General features: G+C 38.0%; 1 protein-coding gene across 1 annotated transcript in view; it reads left to right on the top strand.

Annotated features, from left to right (window-relative positions):
• The first annotated feature begins 3,153 nt into the window (after nt 1–3,153).
• NOX3 (NADPH oxidase 3) overlaps nt 3,154–22,302 on the top strand; it is a 40,041-nt gene continuing 20,892 nt past the window's right edge. Inside the window, exons 1-7 of the mRNA XM_050315510.1 lie at nt 3,154–3,198; nt 3,868–3,963; nt 4,159–4,269; nt 6,041–6,125; nt 14,569–14,714; nt 17,786–17,967; nt 20,727–20,856. Of these exons, the coding sequence (XP_050171467.1) occupies nt 3,154–3,198; nt 3,868–3,963; nt 4,159–4,269; nt 6,041–6,125; nt 14,569–14,714; nt 17,786–17,967; nt 20,727–20,856 (795 nt within the window). The remainder of the gene's footprint in view (nt 3,199–3,867; nt 3,964–4,158; nt 4,270–6,040; nt 6,126–14,568; nt 14,715–17,785; nt 17,968–20,726; nt 20,857–22,302) is intronic.

The following is a 22,302-nucleotide window of genomic DNA, read 5'->3' as shown; positions in this document are numbered from 1 at the left end:
GCCAGCTGCATCACAAGTGTTTTGATAACTGCATATTTTGTTGTTGTTCAAACCCACTTCTAGGGAAAAGATTTTTAATATTTTATTAAAAAATAAACACACTGTTACTGAAAAAAGCTGTAAACAGGAAGCCAGATGCCCTTGTAGTCTCAATACTCAGTACTCTGCCCCAAACTGCACACTCTCTATTTTTTACTTTCATAAATTTTAGAATAACCTGATGATTTTTGAATCTTTGGCACTGAGAAGAGAGATATTACATTAGTTTTTCAGAGCTTTAGGGATTTTATGAATGTTCTCAAACCGCAAAACAGTTCCCCCGTCCATAAGTGAGTACAGTTCATAAAAGAAAAAAAATCCATTAACATTAATGAGGTAGTTAAATTTAAAAAATAAAACCCCACTATAAGAAAATCTCTAAAAATTATATAGCTGCATTTTCTCTACTAGTCACTCAGTCACTGTTTACAGAAATTCAGCGTTCATTTGCAAATCTAGAATCAGAGCACTGAAGAACAACCAAAGCTGAACCTTGACCTCTGTTCCTTTACAATGTCTTTCAAGGGACACAAACAAAACAAAACAAACAAAAAAAAAAAACCAAAAAAACCCCCAAGTCCCCCCCCCACATGCACAAAAAAATCCCCCTTAACCAAAACAAAAACAGTCAAAAAAACCCCAAACCACAATAACAAATCAACTTCAGCAGTTTCTCTCTCCACAGTAGTTGAATGGCTTATCCAGTATATTGCATGGCTTCTTCATCCAGTAGAGACAAATCTGACTCCCACTTCTTAAACATTTTTGTGCAAATAATGTTAAAACTGTATGTGCAAATAATATTAAAATTAGATAACACAGTAGCATCACCATTTTTTACAGTCTAACACAAAGCATACTCTCTGGTATAGTCAACAATTAAATGGATTTAGTTGGTCTGCAAAACTAAAGCAGCCTGATCCTCTGGATCACTTTTTTACCTATATCCATCTCTGTAAGTATCCTAGTGAAGCTTATTAAGTTCATCCAGGTTACTAACAGACGTAAAGTCAAGCACACAAGAAAGGTATGAAAGGGCCAGGGCAGTGTTCAGAGTCAACCGAAATGATTTTGCCTTTGAGAAACAAGGCATGCATATCTAATAGTAAAATTAAGATAGCCCAGGAAAATGAAATATATATAGGTATATGTATGCAGTCTCATGCTAATAATTAATTTGTCTTGTAAAGGGTAAGCACTATTGAAAGTACTTTGAAAAAATTACTAACAACCTCAGATAGAGGTTGCTGTCAAATAGAATAGAACTAACTGTGATTGAGGTCTGTAGCAGTAATTGATACAAACATTGACATTAATGCTGAGATACTCACATGGAAGAATTCAGAACCTCATAAACCTCTTTCCATGCAAAAACTGACTTTTAAGCTAATGACAGAGTTGCTTGTTCCTTGCATGGGAACTCAGCATGCCTAGCACTGCTTGGCACCCAGCTGCCAGAGTGAATCCCTTTTTGTCCTTATTCTATATCCTTTTTAGGACAGTTGGAGCTCATGGTAGCGCAATAGCAAAATGGAATACCATTACAACTTGAATCAATAAAATGTCCTTTCCTGAGTCTTGTCTGAATAGTTTGTGCTAGAAATTGGCTGAGATCACTGCAAATCAGTATAATAGAATTATGATGACCAGTTCCTTTGTACAAAACGAAGCAATAAAGAGCTTTTCTGTTAGCTTTATGTTTTCATTGATAGACACCATACTGGAGACCACACACATTACTGTTATATATGAGAAAAAACATAGCTGTTTCAACAGACAAAAATTAAAGTGTAGTTGATTCATTAGCTTCTTTAAGAGGACTGGCATCTGGACCACATGCACTTCAAAGTCAAATGTTGCACTGAGATGTGCTGCTTTGAAGTACAGCTGCTGATCCAGACAAATTTTGGAGCCTAAACTAGCATATGAATCCGCTGTACTCTGAAGAAAAAAAATCTATTTCAGATGCCAGTTTTAACTCAGTTTAGAAAATTGCTGTCTGGATCGGCTGAACTTCAAAGCAGAACATCGCAGTGCAGCATTTCCCTTTGAAGTGCAGCTAATCCAGATAGTGGGTTTTCTCTCCCTCCTTTTTTTTAAGTAGTTAAAATTGGCATCTGACCTTACTGGTATTTCTCTTCACCATCTGCACATTCTTCTTCCCTTCTCCCTTATTTCCTTATCTGTTGACCTCTGAAAAATACAGCAAGGTTCACTACCTTGTTAGCTCCTGCATTACCAAAGCTACTATAAAGTGGGTGGTTGCACAGGTGCCTATATCGAGTTACATAATGGACAGTGGCCAATTACTGCACATGGCTTGTCATAAAGTTTGTTAATAAATAATACTTGACTTTACCATCCAAGAAAAATAAAGCTCAAAGTAAATCCTCTGTAAATGCTTGTATTCAGAGTATTCATAACCACATTCTCCTGGTTCTGCTAACTCATATTAACGGTCATTAGCACTGGTTTAAAAAGTAGCTGAGCTTGATAGCATTTCAACCTTAAGAAATTTTAAGTTATTTTGTCACAGAAAGGTCTCTTTCACAGGCAAGTCCGGAAACCCCTGAGGAAAAGATTTTACCAGAGAAAGAATGAGATTACTACAGGCAGAATTTGCAGAGCTTCTGGCAAGGAGAGCCAAGGGTAAATGCAGTGCCCCAACCAGGACATGTTCCTATTTTATACACACTACAGGGATGTTGCCATTTGCCACTGAATAAAAAAGGAAATCATGAAGAAATGCTGCACTCTCTTCAAACAACAAAAATAAAGTAAAAAAACCCCATCTAAATACATGCTAGTACAAGAGGACAATTTAATGACAGCATCTCTCATTTGCTGAGAAATAACTGAATCAGAGAGAAAGGACTGGACAATGACCAGCATTTTATTTACACAGGTCATGAGACATGTCATTTGGGTGATCAGTTTTTCTCAGGCAGTCTTTAATTAGAAAATTCCTAGAGAGAGCTTCTGCTCCCACTAGGTGCTTATTAAAAACTAAAGACAAAAGAGAGTTAGTAGCAAAGCCTAAGGAATTGACAGAGAACTCATGTTACACTGGAAGGCAAGAGTCAGCTGCTGCTAGCATAGGGAGAGACACTCAGAATGCGATGCTGGATCTTGAATGAAAAACTTTCAGTGCTGTTATTAGTGAGTATTTTTAGCATTAAAAAAATATAATTGGATATATATATAAATATTTTAAGCTTGTTTAAAAGACATTTTATGGTTTGCTTACAGTAATACTCCCAAGCTTAATGTAAAACTTGCTATAAAATATTCAGCAGTCTTTTTATAAGTAGGCTTAAAAAAAGTTTAAAGGCTTACTGTTTTATTTTTAATTATATTTAAGTCCATTTACTTTAGTCCTCAGATAAAGGAAGGAGGGGGTTGCAATTCTAATTGAAATTTTATTATGAATTATTTTCAGAGGCTTTTATGAATTGAGCATGGGGATCAGAGAAAGGAATTTCCTCAGCTCCTAACTCCCTCCATTTTTGTGATTCTTTAATTTTAGCTTTTATTGCCTTTTTAGAAACCAGGTGAAGCACTGTGTTTAAGAGCAAGTTTACCATGACACAGTAAATGTCATTTATATCCTCTACTGAGGATGTAGATATGACTGTAATCCTGCATTTGCTAAAAGATAGCCTCATTCCAGTAGGTATTTTTGATTTCTATCATCTGTGATCAAGAACTGCACTGCACACTGATTTTGAAACACCTCTCAGATACTCTTAAAACTATAACCATAATCAGTTTTATATGCACTAAAAAATACTGTAAGTGTCACTAATCTGTAGCCTTTCTGCTTTGTAGTTGGTGTGGCTGGCACTGAATTTCTATTTGTTTATTGATACCTTCCACTGGTATGAAGATGACAATGCTTACATTTATACAAGGATTATGCTGGGAGTAAGTTTGAGTTTGATTGTTAAAGGGCTCCACAGGAAGAATGTATTCATAGTCTGATTTTACATACATCCTTCATAAAACTTTTGATGCTTCAACAGTAATTTTCCCACATAAGAGTATTATATTAATATTTTTTCTTTTGCATTTCCTATACCAAGCTTGTAATTTAATTTCTTTACGCTGTTATATGTACAGTCAACCCTGGCTTGGGCAAGAGCTTCTGCAACGTGCCTTAATTTTAACTGCATGCTAATCCTGTTACCAGTCTGTAGAAACCTTATTTCATTCTTAAGAGGAGCAAGCATTGTAAGTACCATTTCTTAAATAGCCATATTATCCTCTCTTTTTATTTCTCTGGTTCAGCAGAATTATCCATATCAAACATTTTCCAAGAAATTTTAATTTTTGATAGAGAAGACTGTACACTATTGCCTAGTTATTACCATTTAAATTGTCAGTATTCATGACTGAAGAGAAACAAATGGCTTGTTTAACACAGTACTCTAAATGCTACACTGATTTTGGCAGCTGCTGCATAGCGTGGTGTCATGAAGAGAAAAGTGAGAAGCTACAAAAAAGGGACATAATAATGCAACTTGGCCAAATAGAGAAAATACATATCCATCACGTATTCTGTGTAGCTGCAAAGTGAAAATTGGAGAAAGAAAATGTACAGATATATAAAAATGCTTTAAGGCATGTTTTTAAACCCTTCTGTCTGAGTAATCACCAGTCAGGTCTTCATTTGTGGTAAACCTGTTTTTGTAAAAGAGTGGTCATCTGCTCAGAGGCATTTATATTAACCTTGGAATCATGCATAGAAGTACTTGAGGCTTTAGATTTACTAACTATAGCTTCAACTTGCATTGAATTATTACAGTCAGAGCAATTCCAATGCCACATGTTTGGGTAAAAAAAATCACTAATCACTTCATGACTCCAAGAACAACAGGAATTTAGAAATGGTAGCATTCGGTTATTTTATTGTAAGCTGGTTCTTGTTTCAGTTCTGCCTTTTTTTCCTCTTGATTGTTAGACTTAGATGTCAAGCAGTTTTTAGTCTGGGAATCAACACTGTTATATGATTGAGTCCAGGAGCTCAGCATTTACCAAAAAAACAGTTGTGTTGGCCTTCTGAATCAGTTTGTGAATTAACATAAAATGCCCACTTAGGTGCTGAGTAAGAACTCAGAGAACTGGAACTTGTCTCACAGATAATATTTTGCTCTTTGGACAATATTCTGTTCCTGTGGAGCATGGTGCAGAGCAACCTGACTGGCTCTAGCATGGTCAGCACTGCACTGGATCCAGTGACTCTCCAAGGAGATGCTGTATGTTGTACACTGCAGTGCTCCAGATTTCTGGAAGCATTAGCTGGAAAGCAATGTGGATAAGTGCCAGGATCTTTGGCATGGCACCATGCCAGGTCATATGAGCAATCCAGACACCCACACCACCATTCAGAGACTGAATTCTGTCCACGAAGGCTGTCTAGGTTCCAGCAGAGCATGTTAGTTTTGGCTCCTGATGCCAGCGCCCGGCCCCAGGCTGGCTCTGCAGAGGCACCCAGCTGGTCGTGAGCACACCACTGTGGAGCACTTCCAATAGTGGATCAGCATGCAGCCACCTGAGGTCTAGACAGCCTCACCCTCCAGGGGTGTGCATTTCATGAAACCAGAGAAAATGTTTTCATTGCAAGCTCTGTTTGCCAGCAGCTCAGCTGTGCTCATGCAGCTAAACCTGAGCTTGCAAAGCAGTGGTGGCGCAGCCTGGTGTTCTTTTACAGCAAATTAGTTAATCACCAGCCCAGATAAACCACTCACAAATCACAGATAAATGTAGCAGAGCTTTATCAAACCCTTTTCTGGTCCACCAACATAGGGTGAATAGTTTAGGAAATCCAGGAGTGTCGCTACGCTGGAAACAGTTACCTGAGACCCAAAACTAGCCCAAAAGTTCCACTGACTCCCTTCAACATTCCATTCCTAAACGTACTGAACTTATCTCTTCCCTCTCCAAAATGTGAGTTCTAAACACTAAAAGAATGATATAAAACAAGTTCTGCTTTTTCACCAAGTGCTGTGGAGGAGCACTGAGGAGACAGCTTGACAAAAACATCACATTTCACAAGATGGTTGCCTATGGAATAGCTGTAAATGCAAGTAAGCTTTTTTTGGTTTTGTATTTTTTTCTTATTTGCCTTCAAACTGTTTTGAATTTCACAGTAATTCTGCCTAATGCTGTAATCCGCATCAGCTCTGAGACATTCTATTTTAATGCAATAATTTGTTGACTGCAGCTTTAAATATGTGTAGGAGTCCCATCTGATTAACCATTTGTAACCTTTTGTGCTTGAAAAAAGTTTGGCTATTAAGGCAATAAACTTTCAACCTGGATAGTAACTGCCAGTTGCCACATAATTAATCTGACCAATTTATATGCTTTTAACATTTAGTGTAAATAACTCTTATTAAATCCCTGAGGGTAGATGTTGGGGAGATAACATAGCATTACTGTCTGATTTCCTGAGGAAATGATGCTTACGAGTCACACCACACATCTTTCCACCAATAGCTCTTCAATAATTTTTCAACTAGGTAATAAATTTAATCTGATTTTGAGAGAGGTATCTGTCTCAAAAAAACAATGAATTCCTACATATTTATTTTAAGTAGATGATGGGCACAGGGAACTAATAGTCCCCTTGAGGGAAAAACAGGATCTTGAGATCAAAATGTATCTGTTCTGCTCGTCCTAGTGACTTGCAGAGCTATAGATGTTTGTTTACCTGACTGGGAAGGAGAATAGCACCTTCCTGCTCCCCAAGTAGTTAAAGGACCTGGAGGACATTGAAGCTTGTAGAAATTCAGAAGACGAGTGGAACAGGAGATAGCATGAGGAAGAGGGATGTGTAGAGCAGAATGTACAAAAGCAAATATGAAGAAGGACACGAGCACATTAGAAATGGAGAGGTATCTGAGGTAGATGGTTCTCTTAGAAAATGCGAAGGATACAGAAGAATTAATCAGGGCTATTTGCAAGCACAAGACACTGCAGGGTAACAGTTCTACCCCCAGGCTGTCAGGGTGGATCTTGGTCTCAATATTTTTTTCAGCCTGCATGAGGGAGCTGCTTTTGCATGTATAGGCTATTAATGTCCTCATGCAGTGAGACAAGAATATGAAGTCAAGATTGCCAATAGGAATCAATAGCTAAAGTTTGTCTTTTGCATGTCATGCTAAAGAATTCAGAGGGGAAGGCTAGAGCATGCAAACATTCATCTTGCAGTGTACTATGAGGATTTACTTATCTGTCATGTCCATTCATTTATTAGAACTCAGTTGCAGCATCAAACAGATTCCTACAGAAAGCAACATTGCTTTTTTAATTAATAAACCAACCCTGAAGTGTAAATTAACCAACTTCTACTTGGTGTATAATAGGTCAGGCTCCAAAGAGAAAGCAAAATTGCACAATCAAACCTTTTATGTTTTTGGCTCTAACATTCATATTAAAATGTTTCCTAGTGCACTAAGGTGCACAGTTTGGGAAGTGGAAGTCTATCAGAAAAGTGATTACTTTATGGTTTCAGTAATTCCAAGGAAAAAGACAAAGGAGTTGATGTGAAATGACAGAAAGCATAATCATTTAATGCTATCACTCTCTAGGGAGAAAATGAGTGTTCATTGTTGGGCTGTTATTTGGGTTGGTTTTGGGGTTTTTTTCCTAAAATATAAAATGGATGAATAGTTGATATTTTAGGAAGAAAACACAGTACAGGGAGGTCTAATGAACAAAGCATGACAACTTATGAATTCATGCTTCCCTGACAGTCAAGTGAGAAACAACTAGCAAATTTAGGAAAACATTACATCACTGTATAGCCAGACTTTGGTAAAGAACAGCCAGAAACTCGATTGCCTGAAATTAAATTTAAAATTCCTTTTTAAAAAATCTACAACACACATTGTGACAGAAAAGCAATGTTTCAGAGTAAAGAGGTACCCACAAGTAAGCTGAAACTCTTTTAATAAAATCTAACACTGTCAAAATGATGTGTAAATAGATGCCATTTTACTCTCAATTGACATATTATTTATCCAAGTACTACCTATACTGCCTTTTATTACACAAAAACATAGTCAACTCCTATTAGTCTATTGCAATTTAGTAATTCTTAGTTAAATGAATGCTCTCCCCTCTATGATCAGTACCCTAAATGTGGCAGCAAGAAGTTAAATCAATTTGAAGATCAGATCAGTAAGCCTAGCCTCCCAATATGAAATTGTAGACGCCTTTATTATTAAAGTAACATGTATTCATCTCGGCTTGCCAGGTGGTGTTATTCCGGCGTATTTATTTAATAGCGTGCTAAAAATAGTCAGTGTAACATTAGTATTGTCTGGTTTCTAACAGGCAGCCAGCTCAGCTGAGGTGTGCGTGGCCCTGGAAAAAGTACATCTGTACCTTTAATTTTTCATCAGCTCTAATACAAATTCAAGAGTAGGCTTTAATTGGTCAGGTCATAAAGGGATATAATTAGAGAATAGTGGAAGAGGGAAGTTGGAGGAAAGAGAGAGAGTAAACAATGCTATCTATAATCAAGGGCATCATTGAAAATTCAGTAAAGGGAATTCTGCTTACTTTGGCTTTCTGCGTTCTGCATGCCTGTCTGTGATAAGAGCTGTCTGGGAGTTATTCAGCCACTATAAATCTTCCTTATAGACCCGTAACCTTACTAGAATAAAATCAGAGTTTCATGCACTCTCAGTTTGATCAGTGCAAATAATTCTCTGCTTTCTAATGCAAAAGCAACTTTACAGTTGAGAGGCAGTGGTCTGAAACTTAAAGATACCGACAAAGGACAGTAAATATAGTTTTGTACAACTCCTCTCTCTTACTGTTTTTAACCTCTTAAAGTAAATTCATACATTTTCTGAAGTGGGTAGAGTTATGGGGGATATTTTTTTGTTACTTTGACATATTGTTCATATCTTGAAGAACAAACTCATTCTTGCATTGTTTTGATGTTTACAGAAAGGTTATATAGATATTTTGCTCCAACAATCTTTGAATTATGATATTAATAAAGTTTCAGCAATTGAGGAAAATTAGGGGAAGAACAGCAATTCTGGCAGTGTGATTTTCTTTAAAAATGTGCAAAATGCAGAAAGATATGGTGAGAGTATGACGATGCCAGGTGTGTTTGGCTTCTGACAAGCATTGAAAAATCTATAGCTAAAAATGCTAGATAACCTTTCCATTTTCAACCACTTTTTGGTAGGTTATGAGAATGGCTTTGGTGATCTGAGTCACATTTTTGTGTAAGCAACTAAGTTTTCAGGGAACTAGATGCTTATCTTCCAAAGAGGTTTAGCTGATATCTCAGTGTTGTACTTCCAGAAATTACAGAAAATCAAACTTCCATTAAACTTCTTTTTTTTTTTTTTTCCCAGTCAGGTTGTTTAAATACAGACTTAGTGCAAGCACTAGGAAGGAAACTATATTAAATTAAAGATTATAAGCTTCCAGCTAAGATAAAAAAATGGTCCAAGTCATGTTCTTCTTTGATGTTTATAGCCATTCTAAAAAAAAAAAGAAAAAATCCAATCCAAGTATGTGTGTGGTCACTACTGTAATTTTTACACAATGTGTGCTCTTTTTAGTCCACAAAGACAATATGAAGTTGAATTAAGGGTTCTGTTTAACTAGAAATGGCACAAGGCAGTGGGTGGCAGAAAGAATTCAAGCTTGGTTCAGGGGCAGAATTCCCCGTGCCTGGGTTATCTGCTTGCAAAGCTGTTCTCTGAAGTGTGGGCAGAAGGGCCGAGATTTGACCCTTTTTACTTTATCATGATAGGCTGGTTAACCAAAATATTTAACTTCTAGCAGCAAGCCCCAATTTGATTATTATCTTGTACAGGCATGCAGAAAGAGTGACATCTTTCCCCAGATAAACACATGCAATTTCTGCTTAGTTCAATGAGAGTTGTGCATGCTTCACTGAAGGCACAATTGGCTGAATAAGACCAGCTAAATTGACCAGACTTTCAAGATAATTTAATTACATCTCTTTGTATTTAAGAATATGTACAGTAAACACCATGCTCTAATAGCAATCCTATTCCTCCCTCTCTCCTTCCAATAAAATCTTTTATTTGATCTCAGAGGTGGACTAGATAGAACATCTCAGGGTCAAATACAAATTAATGTATGTTAAGTGCTTCAGAGGTTCCAGATGTTGCTATAAACAACAGTCAAAATCCTTCAGTCTTCAGGAACACTATAAAAAAGGACTTTGTTTGAAAGGTTGGATGATTTATTCCATAAGTTATATTTGGTCATGCAGAAAGAGGAGAAAATTGAACTGAAAATCCTGAGATGTGGTACCTTAAACTTTGCCCTCATGGTTAACTTATCTAAGTAGTGCAGAGAAAAACAAACAAACAAACAAACAACTGTTGTAAGGTCAGATTTCAGAAATCTGCATATTAATTTTGGAATTGTTTAGTAAATTCTATACACTGCAAGGACCTTCAGAAAATGCACTTTAGTGATGTGAAATATTTTAGTTAATGGCAATGTGTTCAGTGCCAGACTTCTTAGTCTGCTATGACTATTGTACATTAAATGAACTACACTGAAAATGGAATTAGATCTTTGCATTACTCTTGCCATCCAGCTATAATTCATTTTTAGATTGCCTCCCTTTTGCTAACAGCACACGAAAAACCATCGGAAGTATTAATCTAATAACACTCCAGGCAATATGTAAGATCATGGAAGACTCAGGTAAACTAACATATTCAGTACATCATTAGTTTGAATGTTAATATTTTCCAATGTATCATTATGCTCTGTACATTAACATCTACTGCAGAATAGCTTGCAGAAAAAAAGAAACAAAAAAACAACAACAACTTTCCTGTTCATTCGGGAATGATGCTTCCGTTGACAGAAACACTCACAATGAAACAGAACAATATGCAGATGGGAAAACCAGTGTCCTTTAATGGATTGTAGAAAAATCTTACTAGGTTAAGTTGCAGAAAGTGGATCTCTTCCTCCAGGAAAAAGTTGCAATATGACTACTCTTCATTAAACCTTAGGCTTAAGACCTTCTTGAGAAGTTATATCCATTCAACACAATTTTTTTCTGTCCAAGATGAGAAATACTCTGTTAGGAAATGTCGACCTCTATCTGTCTGAAGAAAACTACCACCTCATTTTACTCTCAACACTCAGCATATACCGAATAGCACTAGATTTCCTGTCACTGCTGACATGACTAGAATTCATACAAATCATGTACAGCCTTGTACTTTGAGGAAAGTGCAATATTTTATAGCCTTTTAAATAACAGAAACATAATCATTTCATGTGAATGCCTCACAGTTTGCAGTATCACTTAAAAAAAAATCTATTGTTTGGAAGGTGAAAGGGAGAAAGTGTGTTTTGCTAGGGACACAGATTCAAACCTCCACATCTAATCAATGTTGCAATTTTAAATTAGCAAGGATAGTCAAAACCTCCAGCTGTGAGTCTGTAGGGAATCCCTGGTAAACTACCACTATGGATCATAACTGTGTGAAACTCACGTGGTCCCAAGGTTATGGTGACTATTACATCAGAGTTATGAAGAGCATCCTGCAGGTATAGAGGGCAAGAGGCTCAAGTTACATTAATCATAAGTGGATGCCAAAATAAAACTGCTTATGGAAGTCCACCCAGAGATTCATTGTCAGGACTTTCCATCCTTTGAAAGTTTTCTCTCCTCTTTCCCTTAGTCCAGTACCAGACTATGTTCAGCATGTAACTCCACAACTTACCAAAGACTGCAGTCTGTTACTCTAAAAACTCCTGTCCTGCAAGTGAGCTCTTTTAGATGTCAAAGAAATCAGGACCTCATCAAGCAATGACTTGGTTCCCTTCCAGCTGGACCTGATAACATCCTTACCAGGCCAACACATCTGTTCTGAAAGAAGCCCCTTGTAGGAACAGTTCCTCCCTTCCCACTCAGCACTTGAAAGTGCTGTTACACTTAAATACATCAACAGTGTTTATACACTGCTTATACATCAGTTGTACACTGGGGAACAGATTGCCACAGCCCCCACACAGCTGCCACCTAAACTGTGCAGCTCAGAGCTTCTCGGGCTTTTGGGTTATGACAGTCAGAACTCACACATCTCATTCGCTGCTTGTGGTCTAGTGTAACCGTCCTTCCAGCGTCCCAGAGCTGCTGAGGTGCTGGGAGCACCCCCATGTGCAGACTCTGGGAAGCATCTTCCACCAGATGCTAGCCAGGTTGTTTCACATTCAGCACCTTATCCATAACAATGTCTGCAGGATATGCTGATCACTGAATTCAGTACCCTCTGATGCTCACAGTCACGTCATATGCACTATTTCATAAAATGACCAACCTTCAGCTGAAAGCTGCTTAGATTGCTTGATCCCATTATCCCCTATTATTGAAAGGTTATTTTAGAGTCCCATTCCTTTGATGGCTTGAATCTGTCTTCTAATTTCCAGGCTCATTTTATCTATGTGTGGTTCATACCCATTTGGATTCAACCTCTGTTCTACTGAAGCTATTGCAGCTTGTATAAATAATTTATTATTTATTGGGCCAAAGATTCAGAAAAAATAGGAGCTTGATTTTGCAATTTGGGTGCTCAGATTATTCACTTGGGATGTCTGTGTCAATAAATATTTTATTATTTTTACTATGGGTTTCATCAGGAGACAGCTCAAAGGAGAATAACCAGTCAGCCCAGTGACTAGGAGATGTGATTTTGTTTAAAGCTTTAGTTTAAATTTAGTGTAACAGGGATTTTAAAGTAGATCTTTCATCTCCCAGTAAATGTCTAAGCATGAGGCAATGAGGTGAAGCAGGTGTCAATGAGTGGCAAGGCGGAGTCCCTAAGATAACATGACATTTTGAATGAAGTGCAACCTTGACAATCAACCATCCACAGCACATCTGCTACTCTAGAAGGATCGCCTCATAAGTACAGAGTGAAAATAGTCTCTCTCCAGCCTGGACACTTGGGATAACCTACTGCTGGGGGGAAGAGTGCAGTGTTCTACCTTTTTGCACTGTCTGCTTTAAACACTTTCATGGCCAGCATCCTACCTTAACTCATGTTCCCATGCACACAGCTCTCTCCAGGTGCTGCAGTCCATGCTGCTGGACTCCAGCATGTAGTGTAAGGGAGCTCACTAAGTGGGTAGGCACATAAAAGACTTAGCAATACCAAAGTCTTTATGCATTTAATCCCGTGTTTTCATCCATGATTTTACAGTGACTGGCACAGTAAGACATTACTTTCATGCACGTAGTTACAAGGAAAAAAAAGGGAGAAAAAAGCAAGAAGAAGAGGAAAGATGTAAAAAGGAAGAAGAAAGAAGAAGGAAGAAAGAAGAAAAAAAGCAGAAAGAAAAAGAAAAAAAAAAAAGAAGAAAATAAGAGAAGACAGAAGAGAGATGAGAGAAAAGGGGAGAAAAAAGGAATCTTTGAGAGAATATTGTTCAGGGAAGCAGATTATATTTGGTTTACTACAAATGCTGTCTTTTAGAAAGGTTTTTTTAAATAGTCAGGGACAGAAACAGATAATCACTGAAGGAGAGATGATAACAGCAAGCTAATTATAAAAACTAGAAATAGCATATCCTAATAGCTCTACTGTAAACATAAAATTATTTTTCATTGTCATTTTTTCATCCTTTGGCTTTTAATATTTTGCATTAGTTACAGCTTTCCTGTAATGGATTTGAGAATCTCTCATATTGAAAAATGAAACTCTGTATCTAGCTTGTTTGTGATTTTATCTATGTTAGCCAATAATAAAACAAATTCCTTCCTCTTCCACTCTTGAAATAATCCTCTTTCCAACCAGGAAAATAATTACTGGAGAGTTCTTACTTCAGTCTGAGGCATTTTTCTAAATTGACCATTTCATATACCTTTTGGGAGCAGGCCAGAAGTAGAGGCAATATGTGATGATCAGGACAAATCAGATCTGACACTGTGATTCTCAATTCTTGCTTAAAATCATAGTTCCTGTGGCTTCCCCAGGCACCACCTACATAAAATAATGCTGCAGCTACTTGTTAATAGGAAACAGATTTTAAGTGCATCTCTTAAAGATCACTAGTGCAAGTTGCAAACTGGTCCATGACTAAAACAGTCAACTCAGTGTCCCATGTAGCAAGGGTAAACCATTGTACATCCAAGTATATTAATTGAAAAATAGAAATTTTAATCAGTTTACCTAATTTTGAACAATTCAAAATCAGTGCCAAACACCTTTACATCAACTCTCAAGAGGCCCCTTTTGATGGCATTGAAGACTGCAGGGCACTTGACTGTAAACCTGGGAGGTGACACTCGAGCTGTTCCTCTCCAGTGGGAGTCAGTTGCTACAAATTAGACATATATTTGATAAAATTCCTTTTTATTGTCAGCTTAACCCAGGCAAAACTCTCAGTTTATGCCCAAGCTTTTCAAATAGCTCACAATGTGCATAGTGAAGTTCCTTCTGGCGCTGTGGACACACACTAGTGTATCTGTAATTTCACACTACTCTTTCTCTCATGCAGCCATCCATATTGTTGCCCACTTGATCAACATGGAGCGGTATCATAACAGCCAGTCAAAAGAAGCTGGGGAGTTAAAGAATAAACTTTCTGGTCTTGGCAAGAGCCCAAATGAAAGCTACTTGAACCCAATCAGGACCTATGAAACGGTAAGCTGTCACTTTTTGGTTTTCTCATCTAGAAAGTTTTCCTCTGTGGATTCTATTGTCAGTAAAACTGTATTTCAAAGCCTTTTAACCAGAGCAAGAAGGTGCTGCCAAAGGTTAACCTCAATTTCAGCTGAAAACACTTACTCAGAGCTGCAATTTTCAGGTTACTCAGCTCAAAGAAATGTCTACAGTATTTTAATTAGTTTGTCAGGAGGCAGCTGGTGGGGGGAGGATAAGGAGTGTTGTGAATAGTAGGCAATTAAATGAACCTGCAAAGAATTTAAAAAATCCCCAAAACTAAATTATCAATACATGGAACAAACAAAACTTTTTTTCAGAAAGAAAAAAAAAAACCAGCAATAGCATTTCACAGTATTTTTTGTCACATTTGCTATTTGTCTCTCCTCATGGTTGTGCAGCATCTTTGCAATCTGGGGGCTGATTCTGCCTTGTTACATGTAGAGTGTGGCTGCCTGGGGAAGAGCACATTCAAAACCACTCATAGGCTTGCTGCATATAGAAAGCAGTGAAGGGGGAAGCTGGTGCTGCTGTGTGCTCTTCAGAGCCTAGCAGGACTACCGGCTTCTTAACCCTGCAAATAAATGGTTCTGCTTTCTTTGGAGAAAGTAGTGACTCTGCCTGATGTCCACTTCCTTGGATTACCCACCACCAACATTATAAGCTCTTCCTTATAATATTCATAACATAACAAAAAGCAGAGCCTTTCTGCACAGCAGGTATGTAAACCATGCAAAAGTTAATAAGCTTTTTTTCCTTATTCCATTGTAGTCTACATCCCGTTTATGTTACATGTTTCCTTGTGTGTCCCGTTGCTTACTGTTACATATTCTAGGATTGAAATGGCCCTGGAAAGATGCCCATACATGTTGTTTCTGCTCTTTAGAAAATTTCCACATAGTCAGCATGAAATAAGGACTACTTGAACTCCATGGGGTGGGGCTCTGTCAACCAGCAGTGCTCTCCACGGAAACAAGAAACAAAATGAGATGATGGTTGAACAGCCATCAATATAGTACTTTCAGTTGCAAGGCTTGTTCTGCTTTTTCTTAGTTCCTCTCCAGTTTAGATAGTGTGGGTTTTTTTCATCTTTCAAAGCAAACAAGTAAACAATTCTCAAATTTGAAGAAAATCAAGAGAACTAATGTAGTCAATGGTATGAATGGAAAAGTCTCCATGTTAGTGTAGACAAAGTAGTCAGGTTTATCAAAACAGGACAGCAAGCCAAGGGCTCAGCTGCATAGCACACTCAGTGACCACTTTCACTGCATGCATGTGAGGTGATCCTCAGGAGCAGAACAAAGCTCATGGCTCTGAACAGGAACTTACCATCTTTCAGCATGCATTTTTTCCTCCACTAAGCACTCCCATGGTGATATAATTGTGAGGTAGACCTCTAATTAGCATTAAGATCCTAAATACCCTTGAGGAGGAAGGCTAGAAATTTTTGAGATCCTTTCCCAGTAATATACTCCACAATTACTTTTCAATTTACAGCCTAGATTTTACTCTAACCTCTAATATTTATATTTCTTTTATCACCCACTTGTGTCTCAGTAGCTACACTCAGAATTCATAAATTATGAAGGAAAGCAAACCAAAGATTGCCTCTAACTTCAGAGAATAAAATTCTGAGATCAGCGACTCAGGTTTTCTTTTCAGTTTCATCCTCCTCCTGTAGAAGTAATGTACTAAGTGTCTCTGACATTTTTCCTTGTTTCATCTCAACATTCAAACTAGCCACTGTAGTGGAAATGTTCAAAATATCACCTAGATCAATCCTGTTAGTATGTAATAGGATCTGAACACACTCTTCACAGATACCAATTTGAAAATGTACTGTGTGCTGTCAAGTGTGAACATTTGAAAGAATGATTTTACTGTAAAAAGTGACTGTAAAAATGGCATTGTGGAATTTTCTCACCTCTAGGATTTCCATATCAAATAAGTGCACTTTACAAGTACAATATAGAGTGTTCTTTTTCTCCTAGTGTATTAAGCTGTAGAACCAACTCAGGATCCAGAAGACATGCTGAGCTCCTGCATTCCTGTGCATCAGCAACAGGAAAACAGATATACATGCTTTGCAGGCCAAATGGGGACTTCATTTACACTCTGCTGGCACATTTAGCTTGATTCTCATCTTGCGTGTGAGATTTTTATTGTTGTTCTTCACAATGTGCACTTTATAACTGCAATCAGCATCTGACTGTTGTGTTCAAAATACCTCTTCATTCTCACTTTAGGTTATTTTGGTGGATTTAAACAGATGTACCAGACCTGTGCTGATGTCTGTGAGTCATGAACAGGAAGAAACTTGTTCTAACCCAGTATATTAACGTTTCATCACTGAAAAGCATAAAAATGTAAATATAAATATGTCTTTAAAAAAATAAACCCAACTATTATGCAGTCTACCTTCAGATAAATGAAAGGAACAAGTAAACAAGATATGTTGTATAAGTAGAAGAGAGTATGCCATTTTTGTGCACCATTTCAGGGCTGCTACAACCCTACAACCCTTACTTTGAAATAAAGTAAGCACAAAGGAGTTCCCCACCTTTTTGGTTGCAGGTGTCTTAGCACCTCACTTTAACACCCTCACATGAATAAGCTCGTTTCTAGTGCTGTTTTGCTTATTACATTTCTAGATTTAATCTCCTCATTTCCCTAATAATTTTTCTTTTTTTTTCTGAGGCCCTTTATGTAAACAAAATTGATAAAAGTACTAATGAGACTGTTAATTTCCTCCTTTCAATTCCTGAAACAAATAAGGGGCAGCAAACATTTACATATCTGTTTGGGATAAGCCTGAGTGGAAATGGAACAGAGGGATGTTTTTCTATGCTGTTCTGTGATAAAATGAAGGTTTGTCTTACCTCCATGTCATATTCTGGTTTTGTTTCTATGCTGAAAATATATCTTAGATTTTGGCATCACAAGTAATAGCAGTAACAGTAACAATAGTAACAGTAAAAGAAATAGTAATAAAAGTAACAATTATAACAACAATAACTACTAGTAGTAATCCTAATCATGTATTCTTATTCTAGAACACAACAGGAGAAGTACTAACCACCATAGCTGGAATAACTGGAGTTGTGATAACTGTGGCTTTAATTCTGATCGTGACTTCATCCACTGAGATCATCAGAAGGTCATGCTATGAGGTGTTCTGGTATACCCATCACCTCTTTGTGGTTTTCTTCACTGGTTTAATAATCCATGGTATGGGGTAGGTGTCTGCATAAACTACATAAAGTATATGTACACAGTTTGAGATGAAACACGATTCAAATCTATAATCCTGTGCTTTTCTGTTAACAAACAGCCAGGATCTTTGCTTGGAGGCAGATTGCAAAATGAAAGCATTTTGAATTTAAAACACATCACCTCTCTGAGGACCAAAAGTGTAATTTAGTTCTTTCAGCCACTCTTCTACTATCTTACAACCTGCACCTTATCAATGAATGAACTTCCATTCCTAGGAACTGGGAGCATTACATATTAGGAATCAAACCTATGTGGGTTCAAATTAATAATTTATACTCATAGCTCTTGCAAGGCATTTTGCAAGAAACCTTGTAGAAGCTTGACAAGCTCTCAGCATGTCATCTACCCTATGATAAATACCTCTGTGCCCATTCTTTTCTGCATCCGTAAATGTAAAGTGATTTTTACCTACTTTCTCTGCAAGGAACCCCAGATTTCCTCGCCATAGAGACATACTGTGTAGTTCTAGTAGGTACTACATTACAAACCAGGTTTAAATGACTACAGTAACAAACAATTAAGGTTTATGACTAGCCCAGTCAGATGACTTTTATGGACAGGGATGTCTGCCCAGTTGCTGATTGTCTCCCTGTTTCCCCACACAAGAGGAAGGTCCATCCTCTTGGTAGAGGGCCCTGGTCCTTACACTGGGGGACAGCAGATGCATAGGACTACCCCTGAGAAGCTCAGGGACTGACAAATCCCCTGTCAATGCAGAGTGAGAGCAGGAAGGTGCTTAGTGCTGAAAACATTTCCATCTTTTGTTTCTAACTCAGTTGACATCTTCTGTTTCTCCCTTGTGTACTATCCTGCATTTCCTTTTCTAATTTATTTGTGATAGTGTTCATGTGAATTTACAGTGGTGTGTCTACACTCACATTTTAATTTAGATAGTGAGTGTGGTTTTGAGGAAAATCTCATGGTCCTCCTCACTCCCTAGATTTGGCTCATGCAATGACACAATCCCTGGGCTGTCAACTCAGTGTCTGGGGTGGAGATACACTGACAGGAATACACCGCTGTGTGCAAAGCACTAACAAGTGATTTAATTCACAGGATCAATCCAGTCCTAGTCCCAAGCCCTAAGTAACTCTCAGTTATGTCCACTGAAGGACCTACACGATGCTTGCTTTGCTCCACAGATCTTTTCTTGCTTACTAGCTAGCGTACACATGGCTGTAAGCTGTAGTAAAGCTTTTCAGATCTGAGACCCATCATTTGGTTTGCACAGAAGCACAGACTGGTTTGTGTTGGAAGGGACCTTAATGATCACCTAGCTCCAAGTTCCCTGCCATGGGAAGGGACACCTTCCACTCGATCAGGTTGCTAAAAACCCCATCGGCCTGTCCTTGTTATCATAATACACTTTTTATAACTGTTTCACACATTCAGATGATATTGCCCACCATTACTATTTGACACAGAGGAACTTTCTTACCCACAACACTGTGTGCATGTTTCTGTTCTCTGGAGGCACATGGATGGTGTCACCATGAGGCAGGCAACAGGCCAGTACAATGTTTTGTGGTGTGTTACTTTTCTCACCTCTTTCCTTGTGGTTTGGGAGTTGCCACATCCACTTTGGCTCTGAGTGTTCCTGAAATTGGTCCAATTAATTAGGCAATTTACAGAGGCAGAGCTGCAAACAAATGCTGTAAACTGTATCCCAGCCTGATTAAAATAACCCCCTCTCCTCTCTCTTTGGCAGAACTTTTAGAGTTTAACTTCAAACAACTGTAATGAACCTTTAAAACCTTCAGCTTTGTTAGCTCCCTCTGCCTAGCTAGCTGAACAACATTCCTCAGCAAGAGACTCCTCTGAAAAGAGGATGCTTATTTAACAGCCCTACCAATACCATTTAATGAATGAGCTGTTTGCTCCAGGCTGGGAGGGCACTGCAACAGAGCAGCTTCCTCTGGTCCCAGCACATCCCTACTACTATCCCGTTTATGAGAAAGAGTCAAAACCCAGCTTCCCACTTCTTTGTCCTTCCCAGGTGGTGGAACAAAACTCACTCAAGCCTGCCTAATTTTCTGTGTTTCTGTCTGAACTGGTGGCAGAGCCAAACTAAGTATGGAAGGGAAAATTAAGAGAAACAACATGAAAAAAACAGGGTTTCCCCATAAAAATCTTCCTTCTCTACCCATAATCAACACCAGCTGAAACCCATTTAAACTGAACAGTCAGGATTGATATCTTTGGAAAAAATTCACATCATTAACATTCTCAGAAGTAAAGAAGCTAGAATTTAATATGTTTTGAGAGTATACATCTAATTACAATCCTCCAACTTTATTTGTAGCTTTTAAAACTGCCTTTAGACATCAGTAAAGGAAAGAGAAGTTTGTCACTATTAAATTTTATCATTTTACTAAACAATACCAGATGCTCAAATACAGAGGTCAAAGAGCCTTCTCCAAAGAACTTGGAAATCAAATTTTGCCACACACCGCAAAATGTACATTTTCTGTGCAAGGACTCTCTGCAGTTCAGCTGCATTGATGTATACTCACACTATAATACAGTTCTTGCCTTTGGTCAAAAAGTCATGGCAAAACCAAAGTAAAGGTAATTTGAACAGGAGAGTACAACAGGGTTGAAATGGCCAGTTCTTGAACTCTCATTTGTCTCACAATTGGCATTTGACTACGAGTGCAAAACCTAGAGATGCACAGAAACCCTGGAAAGAAGCATATCACTGATGGACATTTTTGTTTTAAGTCAGCTTGTCCGAGGTCAGACGCCTCAGAGTCTGCTGCTTCACAATGTCACTTACTGTAAAGATCACTACTGGGAATGGGAAAATGCCACTCAATGCCCTTTGCCTCAGTTTTCCGGCAACAAACCTGTGGTAAGAGTGATGTTTGTCTTCTGTTTTAAACTTCATGTCCTTCCTTGGGAGACTAAATGTCTTAGGGAGCAGGGGGCTGAAGTGTATGTCAGTGACTGGCACTTAGTGTCACATTTAGAGAGTAGTTTCATATTCCTGTTCCATGACTTCTCCCCATACGTTAAGACAGTGATCTCAACCTCCTTTATAATCAGGATAGACAGGTACAGATGAAGAGTGTTGTATACAGTTTTGGTGTCATTAATACTAATTTTTATTTCTGGAAGACCCTTTAGTTAGTTGAACATTCTCTTTGAAGGGTATGAATATCAGTATTGTTCTCTATTTAAATCTGTTGCGTACATTTATTTTGAAGTATTCAGTATCACCAATATCCTTGATGTATTCATTGCAAAAAAGATAGCTTCCAAGTGAAAACCTTATGAGGGTAGAGATACAGAAAATACGATGGGACTGCAAAGCTGGTATGCAAATTAATATTCCTGTTTTGACTAATAGTACTTTAGTGTGGACAGTTTAAATACCAAGGGAGAATAAGTTGGAGAGAAAATTATGCCCTTGCTTTGGGGCACACACTTCATATTGTCCAGCCTTGATGTCTTAAGTTAAGTAAAAAGGAGAGAATTTGAAACAATGAATTATGAAAGGGAAAGGCAAAAGGCAGGAAAAATGTCCCATGGAAGGGTGGTTTTGCTAGAACAAGATTGCAAATCCACAGGGGGTAATTAAGCAGCAGACTTGTACAGTATGTCAGATGTCTTGCACACAAACAAAATCATTTAACATGTTCAGCTCAAGATTTAGCTTGCTCATATGCAAGTTTTTGTTGTTTCTTCCAAAAAGAGAAAACATACCAAAGGAAATCCTAAAGGAGGAAAATTAGCATTCAGTGTCTGGTAGCTCTTTTAACGGCTGACATAGATTTTTCTTAAACTAAACTATTGTTAGCCACTATCCAACCTGCATATTAATGAGAAAATGAATACCTCTCTAAAAATTTCAGCTACAATGTCACCATAAAAATCAATACATGGCTGCACACCATGAATACAGACACAAGCCTGCTTCCAATAGCATGTCTTGACATTCATTATCATAAAACTAGCTGGAAAGAACTTTCACTTCTCTGTGTTAAACCTATTTTGTCACACTTTCCTGCCTACCCAGGGACATACTTGAAAAGTCACATTACTTTAAATGAATTGTGGTAATACCATATGGCATATAGATCATCTATATGAACAGTGCCTTGCTGGATGGGTAATGTGCTGTGGTGTGATACCTGCTAGACACCACAGATAAATAGCACCGATCTATTCAGAGGCTAAAAAGCCGTGGTGAGGCTTCTGCAGCACTGGCAGGGGCAGATGCAGGTGGGACTGAGCAGGGAGGGGACTGCCTTGTGCACAGCTGGGGTTGTGTGAAGTGACACAAGAGTGCACGCCC

This window comes from Myiozetetes cayanensis, unplaced genomic scaffold (genome assembly GCF_022539395.1).
Source record: "Myiozetetes cayanensis isolate MyiCay16 unplaced genomic scaffold, myiCay2020 scf2-11, whole genome shotgun sequence".
Taxonomy (NCBI): domain Eukaryota; kingdom Metazoa; phylum Chordata; class Aves; order Passeriformes; family Tyrannidae; genus Myiozetetes; species Myiozetetes cayanensis.
This window is presented reverse-complemented; position numbering and strand designations above follow the sequence as displayed.